This window comes from Ursus arctos, unplaced genomic scaffold, assembly GCF_023065955.2.
Source record: "Ursus arctos isolate Adak ecotype North America unplaced genomic scaffold, UrsArc2.0 scaffold_7, whole genome shotgun sequence".
Taxonomy (NCBI): domain Eukaryota; kingdom Metazoa; phylum Chordata; class Mammalia; order Carnivora; family Ursidae; genus Ursus; species Ursus arctos.
Window position 1 is genome coordinate 29808058 of NW_026623089.1, and position 17541 is coordinate 29825598.

At 38.5% G+C, this 17541-nt stretch overlaps 1 protein-coding gene across 1 annotated transcript in view; it reads left to right on the top strand.

The window, feature by feature from the left end:
• ARHGAP19 (Rho GTPase activating protein 19) overlaps positions 1 to 17541 on the top strand; it is a 55791-nt gene that overhangs the window by 22693 nt on the left and 15557 nt on the right. The window contains exons 4-8 of the mRNA XM_026493777.4: positions 590 to 799; positions 3421 to 3647; positions 5772 to 5858; positions 14652 to 14717; positions 16172 to 16363. Of these exons, the coding sequence (XP_026349562.1) occupies positions 590 to 799; positions 3421 to 3647; positions 5772 to 5858; positions 14652 to 14717; positions 16172 to 16363 (782 nt within the window). The remainder of the gene's footprint in view (positions 1 to 589; positions 800 to 3420; positions 3648 to 5771; positions 5859 to 14651; positions 14718 to 16171; positions 16364 to 17541) is intronic.

The following is a 17541-nucleotide window of genomic DNA, read 5'->3' on the forward strand; positions in this document are numbered from 1 at the left end:
AAAAATGTGCCTATACTGAAAACATGAACTCTCATGGTTCTTCCAGATCAAACCAAAACTATAGTTCTCATCTTTCTTTTTCCTCTTAGATTAGCTTAGAACCTAACTAGAAGGGAAAAACAGTTCAGTTGGGATGATCCTAAGCTTCTGGGAATCTCAGACCGAAAGGTGATCTCACCGGTTAGAATTTTAATATCTGAGGCAGTGCAGGGACTCTCGATTCATTTTGGACTGGGAAACGATTTACAGGAGCAACAAACTTCCACAGATGAATTCAGCCCCTCCAGACAAAGGGAAGGGGCCTTCTGGGAGATTTGGCTTTCTTCCAACTTATCTTTCAAGCTCATTCTAGTCATTGTTTAGGTTAAATTCAGTCCCCAATTTTAGCTGGTCCTGGGCAGACCTTTTCCAGGTGCTCAGGGATGTTCAGATAAGTCTCCTCAGGGGCCAGTAGGTTCGAAACTTTTTTGGGAAAAAGGGAAGAAAACCTCCTTCAAGGTCTTTATAAAAGGTATTTCGAGTGTAGTCTTTTAGATGACTTAATTGTAACTTCTTTTTTCATGTCCTCTCTTTTTTCCATGCTAAACAGACTTGAGAGTAGAGGGTTTGTTTAGAGTACCAGGGAATAGTGTCCGACAGCAGATTTTAAGAGATGCTCTCAATAGTGGAACTGATATTGACTTGGAATCAGGGGAGTTTCATTCAAATGACGTCGCTACCTTGCTGAAGATGTTTCTGGGAGAGTTACCTGAGCCTCTGCTGACTCATAAACATTTCCATGCACACCTCAAAATTGCTGGTGAGTATGGTAGGTGAGAAGGAGATGTAAATAAATAAATTTCTTTCGGTTGAGTAAAGTTGTTTGCATTTTCTGTCGTTTGTAACCCATAGCAGTACTTCTGCCAAAACTGGTTAAGACTTCCTGATATTTTGGGCTCTCTGGGTAGTATTGGCTAATTACATTTGATTTAATCAGGTGTTTTCCTTGCTAAATCAGCTTCTTTGATATAAATTCTGTTTTGTTTTTTTTTTAAGATTTTATTTATTTATTTGACAGAGAGAGAAAGACAGCCAGCGAGAGAGGGAACACAAGCAGGGGGAGTGGGAGAGGAAGAAGCAGGCTCCCATTGGAGGAGCCTGATATGGGGCTCGATCCCAGAACGCTGGAATCACGCCCTGAGCCGAAGGCAGACGCTTAATGACTGAGCCATCCAGGCGCCCCTAAATTCTGGGTTTTATTTTATTTTATTTTTTATTTTATTTTTTTTTAGATTTTATTTTTATTTATTTGAAGAGAGAGAGACAGCCTTCGAGAGAGGGAACACAAGCAGGGGGAGTGGGAGAGGAAGAAGCAGGCTCATAGCGGAGGAGCCTGATGTGGGGCTCGATCCCAGAACGCTGGGATCACGCCCTGAGCCGAAGGCAGACGCTTAACGACTGCGCCACCCAGGCGCCCCGAGGGTTTTATTTATTTTTATATCCCTGATGGATCCTAGCATTGTGCTTTGAATATTTTAGTTGCTTAATAAATGAATGCTTTTCATTGGATCGATTCACATACCTGAGGTGGTTACAGGTTTGCTATATTTGCCTTGGTTTGGCGCTTTAGCTAAGTATTACTATGCCTCAATTGAGATCATCTCTAATCTTGGAAAGTTGTTTTTTGAAAATTTATTTGTTTTCTAAATAAGCAATATGTTCACATGGTTCAAAATTCAAAAGATTCAAAAGAGTGTACAGTGAAAAGCCTCCCTCCCACCTCCCTTTCCCGATACCCAGTTTTTCTTTCTGGAGGCAACCAAGGTTATTGATTTCCAGTGTATCCTTCCAGAGGTATTTACAAACAAATACTTACATATATTCTTTTTCCTCTCTTTTTATGTAATGGTAGGTTATAATACACATTGCTTTTTTCACTCAGTGTGTCTTGGAGGATGTTCCATTTTCAGCTCATATTTTCCTCATTCCCTTTTATGTCTGTGTGGTAGGGAATTCATTATTAAATTGCACAGCTCTTAGGCTGCTACAGGCTCTAAGTGCACATGGCATCAAAATCCATACTACATTTACTTGGTTTTCTGCCTTTGGACATTTTCCTCTCTTTTCTAATTTTAAGGAAAATACAAGATTTTTTTCCTCTTGAGTAATTTTTATTACTTAAAAAACTAGCTTGAATTTCTAAAATCTAATAAGATTAGATTTTTTTTTTAGCACTCTCAGTGACAATCTGGATTATACAAGTGAATAAATGTTATTAGAATGTTATATAACTTTATAATTATTTTGGAGAGAAATAAGTTGGATCTTGAAAAAGATATGGAAAGTATTGATTTTTTTTATAAGTGTTAACATGAAGAATGCTTATTCTGTTTACTTTTCCGCTGAGTTAATTTAGTGCAGTATTTGCAATCCTCCACTCCCCCATCCCGTGACTCACTGTTCCTTGTGATCATGTTGAGGTGTGGCACAGTTGCAGCATGTGGTATGCCTTGCTGATAACTGGAAGGGAGTTTTGTTTGCAGTTTCATGTTAACAGGGAAAAAATAGTTTCTAGAAATATTACCTGCCTTTTCTAAACTTGGAATTATTATCAAAGTTAAATAGTTTAAACAACACACTATAATCATTTTCAGGCCTATATGAATTATATCCAAATGGTTATTTGGGTCCTTTGAAGTTCTGTTATCTGGGGACTGTTGTTATTGATAACCTGGGTAGCCTTTTAGGGGACAAACTGATTTTGATTCCATGGGGGAGCTGTGTGGATCATCCCATTATCAGCGCATAATTCACTGTCATATTTCTTTTAGCAGTAAAATATCTGGGTGAGGAAAAGTGAAAGGGGTGGCATTGCCAAAGATCTGTGTGGAGATATTTTCATTTCTCTATATCCCTAAGAATATGTACCTAGCAATGGAATTGCCGGGTCATATGGTAACACTACGTTTAGCTTTCTAAGGAACTGCCAAACTTTTCGAAAGTGCACCATTTTACATTCCTACTGGCAATGTGGGAGGGGTTAATTTTCTCAGCATTCTTGCTAACACCTGTTATTTTTGGTTTTTTGGTTCTAGCCATACTAGTGGGTATAAAGTAGTATCTCATTGTGTTTTTGATTTACTTTTCCCTGATAGCTAATGATATAGAGTATACAAATGCTTATTGGCCGTTTGTATATCTTCTTTGGAGGAATGTTTATTCAAGTCTTTTGCCTATTTAAAAATTTTTTTGGTCTTTTTATTATTGAATTGTACTGACACTATTTTGTTATTATATTTTGCTCTAATCTCTGTTTATGTCTGATTGTTTTTTCCTTCTTCTTTTTTTTGATTGGAGGTGAGGGGAGGATAATAGTAGGCATGTTGATTTTTCTTGCTTATATTTTCTCCCTCCTTTGCAATCATTTCTTTTGTCCTCAAGATTTGATGCAGTTTGATGACAAAGGAAACAAGACCAATGTACCTGATAAGGAGCGGCAAATTGAGGCTCTCCAGTTGCTCTTCCTCATTCTCCCTCCACCCAATCGTAACTTGCTGAAGTTATTGCTTGATCTCCTGTACCAGACAGCAAAGAAACAAGACAAGAATAAGATGTCTGCCTATAACCTTGCCCTTATGTTTGCACCCCATGTCCTGTGGCCAAAAAACGTGAGTGTTGAGGGGAAGAGCAAAGACTGCTTGGTTCTCTTGGGCTGGGCCTCATCCTCTGGCTGTACCTTGGTGAGGTTATCAAGGGTCCAAAGTCTACTTTTCAGCTTTGCAAGGTTAGAACATACTTTATTAGTTCATTTGGGAGTCATCAAACCTGAAGGGGCCAATTCTTGTAACCTCATGTATAAATCAATCTCTGATAAACATGAAAGACAATTTATTAATGGAAGCTCTTAGTGGAAAATTATAGCTCCTGACTAAACTAGAATACTCATTTTGGCTGGTCATTGTATATTCCTTCTTAACAGGAAGCCTTTTGAGAAATTAGATTGATTTCTGAAAATTGTGTGGTATAAATTTAGACTAGAGCCATACAATTTTACAGGATAATGTTATTTAAACTTTTAGGTAAGATGATATAGAACAGTTCTGCCTTATCCTGACTTTTCTATTTCCTGTAGATATGCTCTCCTTGGAAAAAGCTGAATGTGTTTTTTATTACTGAGACCATGGCTTTCTCAGTGACTTATGTGAGAAATAAATTATTAAAAGTCTATTGAACTAATTTTTTTTTCCAAACTGCCTATTGAACTAATTTTTGACCTAGAGGCACTAGCTTTATGTTCCTGCCCGTATATATATGTATATATGTGTGTGTGTGTGTGTGTATATATATATATATATATATATATATAGTGTATATATATATATATATTTTTTTTTTTAATATTTTATTTATTTATCTGAGAGGGGGGTGGCGAGTAGGGAGCATGAGCAGGGTGAGGGGCAGAGGGACAAGCAGACTCCCAGCTGAGGAGGGAGCCTGATGCGGGGCTCAATCCTGAGACTCCGGGATCATGACCTGAGCCAAAGGCAGATGGCCAACTGACAGAGCCAGAGCCACCCAGGTGCCCCTGTTCCTGCCCATTCATAATATAGGTTTTACTGTATGATGGAATTGGGAGCCAGAATATTTGGGTTGGAAGCTGCAAATCAGCTATATTATCTGTGTCCTTTGCCCTTTTTATGCTTAGGCTCTTCCTCTGTAAATTGGGCATAAATTAGTTCTTTATCACTTATCTCATGAGGTTGTTGGAATAGAAATAGATAGGATATGGTGACTTATAAAAGATTTTTGGGATTATAAGAAATGAGAAAAGGTAGATTAAGGAGAGTAGTTGTGGGGTGCCTGATTGGTTGTCAGTAGAGCATGTGACTCTTGATCTTGGGGTCGTGAGTTCCAGCCTCACATTGGGCTCATGGAGTTTAATTTGCCAAAAAAAAAAAAAAAAAGAAAGAAAGAAAGAAAAAGAAAAAAGGGAAAGTAGTTGTGTGGAACATTTTACCTAACAAATAACTAGTGAAAAAAATGTGATGTTCTAGGCCAGGAAGAACCTCTGCCTAGACAAAGGTTGGGGGTGGGGGTAAGAAGAAAGGGCACATCAACATTTGTCCATATTAAGGAGATCAAGCCTCCTAATGAAAGAATTTTAGAACCAGCCAACTGAAATTATGAAAAAAGTGAGTAATCTGTGCCTATAAAAAGAGATATTAAGAGATCTTGGTAAAAGTAAACAGATTAAGTAATAGAGACGAGGGCTTTGGGATAGTAGAGATGCTCAGGTGCTTAAAAAAGTCAGGAGAAACAAGAAGAAAATCAGTGACCATTTGTGTTTTTAAGAAACAGGTGTCACCTTTGGTATCAATAAGTAGTGACAGTTCTCTCACCTTTGGAGAAACTCCAGTTTCTCTGAAGAGTCAGTGTCCTTGGTGGTTGGTATAGATTCTGTTTTTCCTGCCCATTTTGAATCCCAGACGAGATTTTCTTTAGCAACTCTGCTTGCATGTATAATTCTCAAGCAGAATTAAGAAACAAAGATTGGTTTTCAAGGATTTCTTGGTGACTTTAGGGACTGTGATTTCTCCTAGGTTATGTCATATTCAGTAGAAGCCTGCTGAACCAAAAAGCCTTTCCAGAATTAAACACATTAGAGGCACCTTTGTTAGAGAAGGAAGCCACTATACCTTTGAAAGAACAAGCTTTTTGGTAAGTAAATGGAGTATGTCTTCTACTTCCCAGCTCTTAATCCCCCTCTTTTGTTTTTTTTTCCCTCTGAATAGGTCACTGCAAATGACCTTCAAGAGAATATCACAAAGTTAAACAATGGGATGGCTTTTATGATTAAACACTCCCAGAAACTTTTTAAGGTAGGTAAGGGGTAAGATTTGGGTGGTAATAGGACAAGGAGGTTGAAACATGGTGGGATCCTCAGCAGGGCTATAAGGATAACTAAATAAAAAGGCCCTGACTGGGACTTGAAGCCAGATTGGACAGTGGCAAAACCCAAGGAAAACGACCAAGGTGGGGAGGAATAGGAAGGTACCTGGAAGATGAGTAGGATAATTGGCTCCACCCCGAGTCATCCTTCCTTTTTCATGAGGGGCAGTGTGTATTGGCCGTTGAGTGAGTTTATCCTGCCTGTTTCCTGCCGGTAGAGTTTTGAGGCTCTGAGAGTCTCTCTTCATTTTGTATTCTTTGTCCCTTTTAGTACAAATTATCAGTGTTTCTGCCCACAAAATTTTCTCAATGGTTCTGTGGATTTCATAGGGATTCACTCCATCAGACAAAAGCCACATACACAGATTTTTCGAAGACAAACCCTTCTCTAACATGGTCTCCTGCTGAGAAGACTAGGGGACAATACCTTTCCCCTTCCTAGAGGCTCTCTGGTTTGATTGAGAGGATCTTTATTCTCTTGAAAGGGCCCTTTGTGTGACTGAAAATTTTGACCTTTTGAGGTTTCTAAGATTCAAACAAAAAGTTGTGTAGTCATATTCTTGGCCTTTTCTTTAGAGCACACTTTCCTGATAGTGAATTTCAGTGTTTTGCCACTGGAAAGGCTGAGAATTGAGAGAGAATTGACTAAGTTCTTCATATAAGTGGAATCACACTTTTTTGTGATTAGCTTGTTTCACTTAGCATGTTTTCAAGGTTCATCCATGTTGTAGCATTTGTCAGAATTTCCTTCTTTTTTTTAAGGATGAGTAATATCCCTTTCATCGTATATACCATATTTGCATGTCATTTATCTGTCGAGGACACTTGGGTTGCTCCCATGTCTAAGCTCTTGTGGATAATGCTGCTATGAACGTGGGTGTACAAATGTCTTTTTTGAGATACTGCTTTTAATTCTTTTGGGTATATACCCAGAAGTGGAATCCCTGGATTACATGGTCTTTTTTTTTTTTTTTTTTTTGAAGGTTCCAGTCTCCCCTTCTTGCTACGTCCTTAACTTTTTTTTTTTTTTTTTTTAAAGATTTTATTTATTTATTTGACAGAGAGCCAGCGAGAGAGGGAACACAAGCAGGGGGAGTGGAAGAGGAAGAAGCAGGCTCCCAGCAGAGGAGCCTGATGTGGGGCTCGATCCCAGAATGCCGGGATCACGCCCTAAGCCGAAGGCAGACGCTTAACGACTAAGCCACCCAGGCGCCCCTACATGGTCATTCTAACAGAACTGCCATACTGTTTGCTATAGTGGCTGTATCATTTTATATTCCCACCAGTGATGTACAGGGTTTCCTATTTCTTCATATCCTCACCAACACTTATTTTGTTATTTGTTTTTTTGGTAATAGTTATGAGGTGGTATCTCATTGTAATTTTGATTTGCATTTCCTTAATGATTAGTGAGCTCTTGAGCATCTTTTCATGTGCTTGTTGCCTATTTGCATGTCTTCTTTGGAGAAATTTCTGTTCAAGGCCCTTGCCCATTTTTGAATTGGGTTGTTCTTTTATTGTTGAGTTGTAGGAGTTCTTTATATATATCTGGATAGATATATGATGTGCAAATATTTCCTCCCATTCTGTGGATTGCCTTTTTACTCAGTTAATAGAGTCTTGCTACACAAAATTGGTAATTTTTTGTGAAGGTCCCCATTTTTTTTTCCTTTTGTTGCCTGTGCCTTTGGTGTCATTTGCAAGAAATCATTGCCAAATCCAGTGCCATGAAGCTCTTGCCCTATGCTTTTTAAAAATAATTTCATGGGGTGCCTGGGTGGCTCAGTCGTTAAGCGTCTGCCTTTGGCTCAGGGCGTGATCCCAGCATTAAGGGATCGAGCCCCTCATCAAGCTCCTCCACCGGGAGCCTGCTTCTTCCTCTCCCACTCCCCCTGCTTGTGTTCCCTCTCTCGCTAGCTGTCTGTTTCTGTCAAATAAGTAAATAAAATATTTAAAAAAATAAAAAAATAAAAAAATAAAAATAATTTCATAGTTTTAGGTTTTATATTTAGGTTATGAATCTATTCTGAGTTAATTTTTCTATGTGGTATTAGGTAAGTGTCCAGCCTTATTCTTCTGCTATGGATATCTAGTTTTCCCAGCATCATTTGTTGAAAACTTGTCCTTTTTCCACTGAATAGTCTTGGCATGCTTATTGAAAATTATTTGACGACATACGTGAGAGTTATTTCTGGACTGTGTTCTATTCAGTTAGTCTATATGTTTGTCTTTATACCAGTACCACACTATTGTGATGACTGTAGCTTTGTAGTAAATGCACGGTGTGAACATAGAGGCCACCCTAGGATTTGTTGACTATAGGATGGTGAGTGATCCAGAGTCCAGAATTTAGAAATGAAAGGTCAGAACTTAGTAGGCTGGAAGACAAATGGTCAGGGCTGCATCTAGGGCTTGGGTGCTCAAGTCAAAGATTATCATCAGTTAGAGGTCAAGATCTAGATAAGTGGATTAGAATAGTAGGCAGAGGACAATAGGACAAAGAATTTTGTTTTGTTTGAGATAGAGAGAGAGAGCAAGTGCATTAGTGGGGAGGGGCCGAGGGACCGGGAGATTGAGAGAATCCCAGGCATGCTCTGTGCTGGCTGGGGAGCCTGATGCGGGCTTGATCTCACGACTTTGAGATCATGACCTGAGCTGAAATCAGGAGTTGGATGTTCGACTGACTGGGCCACCCAGGTGCCCCGAATGAATGGTGTTTAATAATGAAGAAAGATCTTTCAAACCTGTTCTTTATATACTTCCTGTTGAGGGGAACAACTAGTTCCAAAACGTGATTATGGAGAGTAAGATAGTTCCCTGACAGTAGTTGTGAATCAAAATAGGGAATTTCTAGATGTAGTTTCTTTCTTTTTTTTTTTTTTCTTAAGGTTTTATTTATTTATGTGACAGAGAGAGACAGCCAGCGAGAGAGGGAACACAGCAGGGGAGTGGGAGAGGAAGGAGCAGGCTCCCAGCACAGGAGCCCGATGTGGGACTCGATCCCAGAACGCCGGGATTACGCCCTGAGCTGAAGGCAGGCGCTTAACGACTGCGCTACCCAGGCGCCCCTAGATGCAGTTTCTAATAGAACTCTCCTTCTTTGAATTCTCTTACTACCATTGCTGTAGGGGTAACTTTTCATAGTCTACCACTCACAAGTTAAAAGAGAGATCTCAGAGCTCTCACTGCACCCCAGGGTTTCTAGCCTTCCACCTTCTGATCTCTTGACCTGTCCTTTCTTGCTTGTCCTTTCTTGCTTGTCCTTTCTTGCTTGTCCATTGCTCAGTGTGTACGTAATTCAAGTATACAATGAAGTCTACTTAACTGTGAAGGATTTTAAGTGACTTAACACAAATTTGTTATCTTACAGTTCTGTAGGTCATAAGTCTACATGATTCTCACTGGTCTAAAATCAAGGTTGGCAGGGCTGCATTCATTTCTGGATGTTTTAGGACCTACAGTTCTGTAGGTCATAAGTCTACATGATTCTCACTGGTCTAAAATCAAGGTTGGCAGGGCTGCATTCATTTCTGGATGTTTTAGGACCTACAGTTCTGTAGGTCATAAGTCTACATGATTCTCACTGGTCTAAAATCAAGGTTGGCAGGGCTGCATTCATTTCTGGATGTTTTAGGACCTACAGTTCTGTAGGTCATAAGTCTACATGATTCTCACTGGTCTAAAATCAAGGTTGGCAGGGCTGCATTCATTTCTGGATGTTTTAGGAGGGCATTTGTTTACTTGCCTTCTCCAGCTTCTAGAGGTTGCCCACATTCCTTGTCTCATGGTCCCCTTCCTCTATCTTCAAGGCTAGCAATGTTGTATCTCTCTGTTATTTCTAACTACAGCTGGGAATGGTTCTCTGCTTTTAAGGACCCATCTGGATAACATAGGTAATCTCCCCATTGCAAGATTCTTAATCATACCAGCACATCCCTTTTACCATGTAAGATAACATATCACTGTGAAGGATTTTGAGAATAGAAATCATACAAATCTTAGAGGGTCTAATTATTAGACCCTTTCAAACATTCTGTTTTTCACTCTTCTTTTTCCTTTTATAGATCCCTTTTCAGCTCCTCCTCTTTGGGGCTTTGATTCTTTTTTTTTTTTTTTTTTTTTTTAAAGATTTTATTTATTTATTCGACAGAGATAGAGACAGCCAGCGAGAGAGGGAACACAAGCAGGGGGAGTGGGAGAGGAAGAAGCAGGCTCATAGCGGAGGAGCCTGATGTGGGGCTCGATCCCATAACGCCGGGATCACGCCCTGAGCCGAAGGCAGACGCCTAACCGCTGTGCCACCCAGGCGCCCCTGGGGCTTTGATTCTTGTTTGCTACTTTAACTTTGTTTCCAGGCTAGTGTGAGCACGCCAAGAGCCTCTGTTGATGTCTGAAGGAGAGAAAGAACATTTCTTTTGAGATCTATTTTGGTCCTAGGTCTCTCCGTTTTGATATTCCCATCAGAACTATTGTCCTTATGGGCCTCTGCTTTACCACTTTGTCTGATTGGGTTCTTCCCCGGCCTTTTCCTTTGGGTGGAGAATGGTTGATTTTTCTATGTGCTCTATCACTTATTCTGAGGTCCTGTTTTACCCCAGGTTTGTTGTTCTTGTACTTTGTTGTGTCTTCTTGTTCTCAGGCCTCTTTGGGTGGACTTTTAACTTCCTAATCCTCAGATTCAGTGTTGTCTCATTCTGTGTTCTTTGTATTTTTTTTTTCCTGAAAATTCCTCCTATTTATAGTTCTATCCTCTGCTATTATCAGTCCCTCTGACCCAGTCTGTTTTTTTTTTTTTAAGATTTATTTGAGAGAGAGTGGTGCGCCCCCACCCCACCCCAGGAAGTTCGGAGATGGGGAGAGTCTCAAGCAGACTCCCCACTGAGTGCAGAACTGGACATGGTGCCTGATGTGGGGCTTGATCCCATGACCCATGAGAGCATGACCTGAGCTGAAACCGAAAGTTAGCTGACTGAGCCACCCACGTGTCCCTGACCCAGTCTTGTTTTGTCTCCCCAACACGGGTCACAACATCTTTCCTTAGGGACTTATAACTATCTACAATTAAGGCCAATTCCCATTTTATGTGGGAAGGTCTTTTATTGATTCCCTCTGAACTGTAAAATACTTAACACCTCCAGATTTTCATTTAAGCCCATCCGCTTCTTGTTCCCTTTCTGGGTATCTCTTAAGCTTATAGTGTCTTTTGGGGGGCAGAGGTGTTTTTGTTTTTATTTTTGCTTTTTTTAAAATTTAATTTCTTTAGAAGTTATCTCTACACCCGATGTGGGGCCTCAACTCACAACCCTGAGATCAGAAGTCGCATGCTGCACTGACTGACCAGATAGATACGTGTGTGTGTGTGTGTGTGTGTGTGTGTGTGTGTGTGTGTGTGTGTATGTGTGTGTGTGTGTGTTTTAATGACTTTCGTAGAATAAGTGGTGTGGGCTCTGTCATATTCTTGTTTGGAGCAAATTTCCTTTGGCTTTGAGCTCTGCCTCAGAGTTTACCAAGGTAAAAATTAAACTGTAGATGTCATAATATTTTTGTCTCAAGACATTTTTAAAAAAACCTTTATTATGAAGTTTTTCAAATATAGATTAAAAAGTTGTGAGAGTAAAACAGTGAACACTTACATAACTCTAAGATTCAACAAATGTTACCATTTGCCTTATTTGCTTTATCTTACTCCGTATATTCATGTTTTTTTTTTAGTTTTTGTTTTTGGCTGAACCCCTGATAGTAAAAGGCAGACATCATGATACTTCACATATAAATACTTAAGCATGTGTCTCCTAAGAATAAGAACATTCTCCTAATAGTCACAGTACCATTATCATGTCTTAGAAAATTAATAAGAATATTATATTAACTAAGATTCAGTACAGATTCAAATTCCCCCAGTTGTCCTGAGTGTATTTCATAGATGCTATTTTTAATAACATAAGCTAATTGAGGTTTATGTATTGCTTTTGATTATTATTTCACTTTTAATCTGGAATAGTCCCTATGCTTTTCCTTCATGTCATTGATTTGTTGAAGCATTTAGGCCAGTTGAGTTATAGAATATTCTGTATTGTAAATTTGTCTTATGGTTTTCTCAAAGTTATTTAACTTGTTCCTCTATCCCTTTTTTTTGTAGTTCCTGTAAACTCTTAAGTTAGGTCTAGAGGCTTGATTAGATTCACGTTAAACATTTTTGGCAAAGATTCATAGGCGATGTTTGTGTACATCATATGGCATCATATTGCATCACATCAGGAGGCACAGGATGTCAGACTGTCTCACTCTCAGTGATGCTAATTTTGCTAACTGCCACATCTCTCAATTACAAAGGTACATTTTTCCCTTCATAATTAGTAAGTCACCTGCAGGGTGATGATTACCTAATGTAATGATTTTAGCTTCCATTGGTAATCCTGCTGGAATCTATAATTATATTGGGTATTACAAAACAGTGGTGTTCTAATTCTATTGTTTAATCTTTATTAGCTGACTTTTTTCTTTGGAAGAGAGCTTTCCTTTCCTCTGTTTTTCTTTTTTTATGAACATCTCTACAGACTTATAGGTTTGTAGTTATTCAAAGTGTTAGTCAATTTGAGTCGTTAATTTTAATTTTCAAATTGTCTCAAATTTGGCCAGTGAGAGCCCTTGCAAGCTCTTCCTGCTGTGTCTTTTTGACAGGACTCCATTAGTCTGAGTGTTTCCTTCCTGGCATAAAATGTCCCCAGCTCACTTTGCATTTGCTCTGCCCTGGGCCTGGAATCAATTATTTTCTTCAAGGAGCCCTGGTTTCTTTGAGTCACACTAGTTATACTCATTGTTTCTGGTGTATCGTTGCTTTTAGGGTCTTTGAGGGCAAGAAGTAGATTAAAATTCTTTATAAAAAGAAATCATTAGTTCATATTAATATTTCAAATTCAGATTTAACATTCCAGAGCTTTTTCTTGACTTCTTTTACTTTATATTTGTATCTGTTTTGCGCATTGCAAATTCCAGATTTTAATAGCATTTATATGTTGTTTGCTTTATCCTTCAATATGTAAAATATCAGTATATAAATAATTAGTTTTGGGGCTAATAGTTAAGTGGCTCAGTAAGCGTCTGCCTTCGGCTCAGGTCATGATCTCAGGGTCCTGGGGTCGAGCTCCGTGTTGGGCTCCCCATTCAGTGGAGAGTCTGCTTCTCCCTCTTCCTTGCCCTCCCACCCCCCACCCCTGCTTGCGCACTCTCTCTCAAATAAATAAAAAATAAAATAAATATTAAAAAAATTAGTTTCAAAAATAAGCCTATGTAAACCTGCTGATGGAAGTTTAAGATTTAAGATTTCCTTACAGTTCCTTTTCCCTTGAATATATGTCACTAAGGATGTATAGTCAGAATACAGTTTTCAAAAGTTAGGTAGAACAGTTCTTTTTCTGTGTATGTTATCTGTGTTTGTGTTCAGTTTTAGGGTTTGCCTTTTTTCCTTTTGGATTTAATTGTATTTTTTTAATCTGTAGAATATTTACATGGTTCAAAAGTCAAAACTACACAAAAAGTTATACTTAGTAGATAAATCTCAGTCATTGTCCTAACCGTTTTCATTATTTTCTGGTTTATATCCTAGTTCCTTTTGTGTTTCTTTTTGTAAAAACAAGTAAGTGTGTATATGTATGTATGTTCCTATTTCCTCTTCTTTCTTACACAGGTACTTTATATACTGTTCTGTAACTTTCACTCAACAGTAGATACTGGAAGTCACTCCTGTTAGTTCATTAAGTGTTTCTTCTGTCCCTTATCCCTCTCGTCTTTCATTTTTAATGACTAGATGGTCCTGTGTTATATGGATGTGTAAAAATTCATTCAAGCAGTCCTCTAATAATAGACATTTAGGTTGTGTTTAATCTTTCGATTAATCTCATCCAAGTGTGTTTTTGATTTCTGGAGTTGTATCATCAGGATAGTTTTCCAAAAGTGAGATTTCTGGGTTAAAGGGTAAATGCAAATGTGATTTCCTTAGATGTTACCGAATTCTCTCCCATAGTGGTTTATTATTTGACACTTCTGCTAGGATTGTATCAGGGTATGTGTCATAGAATTCTGGGCAATATATCAATAAGCTAAATTTTTTCTTGTTTCTTGTTACCATATAGTAATTCTAAATGGTATTTTCTGTATAGTGATTTAAAAATGTGACTTGGGGACCACTTGTAATTTGTAATGACTTTTTAAAAAAGATTTATTTATTAGCACGAGAGAGCACGTGCATGCTTGCAGAGGGGCAGAGGGAGAGAAACTCAAGCAGACTCCCCACTGAATGTGGAGCCCCACAAGGGAATCAATCCCAGGACCCTGAGATGGTGACCTGAGCTGAAATCAAGAGCTGGCTGCTTAGCTGACTGAGCCACCCAGGTGCCCCTTTTGGGGTAGTTTTTGTCAAAGATAAGCATTACTACAAATGTCTATATTTTTGTTTCTGGCTCATTTGAGTATGTACATGCCATATTTGATTTTTAAAACTACAGTAGTATCTTTTCAAAAACAGTTTTCATGTCAGATTTGTTGAGATATCATTTTGGTGGCAAGAGAAAGGAAGCTATGAGATAGGGCGTTTTAAGGATCTTTTGTTTTTCTGAAATAATGTGCCAGTCAGATTATTTTGAGAATCACTATTTTTGTGGTCTGAAAGAATTTTAGATACTGCTAACTACTTGTTCTTGGTTTTCTTTTTATATCCTCCCCAGGCTCCTGTTTATATTCGGGAATGTGCCAGATTGCACTATTTGGGCTCCAGAACTCAAGCCTCAAAGGTAAGAATAGGAAATTGCTCTTAGCCCAAACAAGGAGAGAGTTAATTAAGATTAGTGGAGTTTTAAAACAAAGTGTGAAGTCACAGTAAAGCCATGGAAAGTAAAATATTGTTACTGTTATAGTTCAAAATTATCTAGTCAGTTTGAGATAAGGAAAAAGACTGAGAGGAAAGTTATATGTGCCCCCACATAGAGTTTTCTTGTTTCCGTTCAGATGTGCTCCACTGGTAGATGGTATCCTCTACATATGAGTGATGGCCTAGACTGCATGCTTAAAGGTTTTCGTAAAGCCCCTTTGCATTCCTACAGCATATGACATAAACAGGCTGTAAATAGCAAATGTATTAAATATTTTACAGCAATAAATCACGCTTTTCTATAATACATTTTTGTTTCAGGTTCAGTGGTAACACTCTGTCAAACATCTGAAAGACTTGAGACCGTATAAACTTAGAAAGCAAATGTGTAATGATTATTAATAAAATTATATATAATTATTAAGCTTTAAAACTGAGAAGTTTAAAAAACTTCACAAATACTCTTTGATGATCTCCTTTAGTCTGTCTTGGTTAGGGACTCAAGCTGTCATCTTACACTGCTGTTTCTGCTCCTCTTTGTTTCTGCCTCTCATTTAGTAAATATTTGGTGTGACCAGGAAAACAGTATTTGATTTCAACTAGTTTAACTGGAGTGTAGCTTTTCTTTTCTTTCTTTCTTTTTTTTTCAAAGATATTATTTATTTTGAGAGAGAGCACACAGGCATGAGAGCAAGTGAGCATGAGCGAGGGGGAGGAGCAGAGGCACAGGGAGAAGCAGGCTCCTTCAGGGAACCTGACGTGGGGCTCGATCCCAGGACACTGGCATCATGACCTGAGCCGAAGGCAGGCACTTAACCGACTGAGCTACCCAGGTGCCCCTGGAGTGTAGCTTTTCTTAGAGAGTTGTTTCTGTTCCTCCACCAGTGCTGTGTAGTTATCCCATCATATTGCTATGTGTAGCAAAGAGCACCACCCAAGAGCCTGTGCACTTGGTCTCCAGGATGGGTCTGTCACTTTAGTACCTAAATTACTTTAAACTTAGAGCTTAACTTTAGTTTTTTCTTCTATCAAATGGGAATGGTGATACTTTCCCTGATTACCTCATAGGAAAGCAGTGAGAGTTATGTACAATTAAAAGATGCTTTGAAAATTGAACTCATATAAATATAATTTTTGGTAGCAATATTCTAAATGAGTTTAGGTTCCCTAAGCAGGTCTTGGGAGTCAGCTATTAATATAGTCTGTAATTACAGGTTTCTCTTCATGTGATAATTATATTTAGATTTTTCTTAGTCCTAGGTATAAGAGTATACCACCCTCCCCACTTCTTTTTCCTTCTTTGTTTCAAGGTTGTGGGAACCTGAAAACAAAGCTGGCAGGATATATTAATTTGCTTTTCTTTACAATATTCTCTAGGATGATCTTGATCTGATAGCTTCATGTCCTGCTAAGTCCTTCCAACTGGCAAAATCTCAGAAACGGAACTGGGTAGATTCCTGCTCTCACCAGGAGGAGACCCAGCAGCGTACGGAAGAGGCACTGAGAGAGTTGTTCCAACACGTTCACAGCATGCCCGAGTCAGCGAAGAAGAAACAGCTTATTAGACAGGTACCTGAAGGCAGGCAGACAGTGATGGGGCTTTAGGAATGTGATCACGGTTGTAGAATCACTAGGGAATTTTGTTAAGAATCTCATTTAATTTTTGGCTCTTATTGGCCCAAGGTTGGCTCGGCCAGGAAAAAAACTTGTCAATGGAACCTCAATGGTAGTTTCTGTACTACTGTCCCGTTACAAAAAGGAGTGGAGTCTCTTGGATTTCTAGAGTTAAACAGAAGGATCCAAGTATGGTTAGAGTTTCTGTAATTTGGTCATGTACCAAGCATGCTGAGAGAGAACCAGCAGTTGCGATATATTCCAAAGTTTAAATCCTTCAGATTTTCTTGGCAAATAATTTAATCTTTCTGAATTTCAGTTTCCTTATTTTTAAAATGGTAATTGAAATGTCCATGTTTCATGACTATATAAAGATTAGAAAGAATCTATGTAAAGTGGCTGGCATAGCAGAGCAAAAGTGGTAGTTCTTACTAATGAGTTATTTGCAGTTAGAAAACACTGTAAATTCAGGGGCCTAGTTTGATATTAGAAAGTAGGAATTCTGGTAGCTACATTTGTTTATTTTGGAGTTAATGGGAGCAAAATTAGTTCTCTTCATTTGCCATTTTGAGACTCAAAGCGTAGTTTGAGTGAATCCCAATGAATTCATTAGTTTCTTTCTCGGGAAATTTATTTTGTCTCAGTCCCTCTTGAATTTTAGCTAAACAGGCAAAGTCAGTCTCTTGACTTCTTACTCAACTGGGAACTTCTTGAGGGAAGTCTGTGTTTTTATTTATTTTTTTATGCCTAATCTGAAGCATAGGGCTGGACATAACCATGTGCTCAGAAAATGTGGAACTGAGCTGTTCTTAACAATTGAGTCCTTCAAGAGAAGTTTTCTGTTATGCTCTTTGAAGTTAGTTTGAGATCTAACAAATTGTGTTATGACTGGAATTTTCAAGGGTGTTGGCCTAGTATTATCGCAGATTCAAAGCAGTGTAGTGATTTAATTCTTGATAGAAACTAAGACAGCAGTTCAGGTGGAACAAGTGTCATGACTTCTGTCATCAAGAAAGCAGAGGGTTAAAGATAATACAAAGGAAAAACTAACATCATTTTCGCTATTTTTAGAAAAATGGGAAATCATAGAGAAGGTTAAGAAGAAAATAAATCATTCATCCCCACCAGGGTAT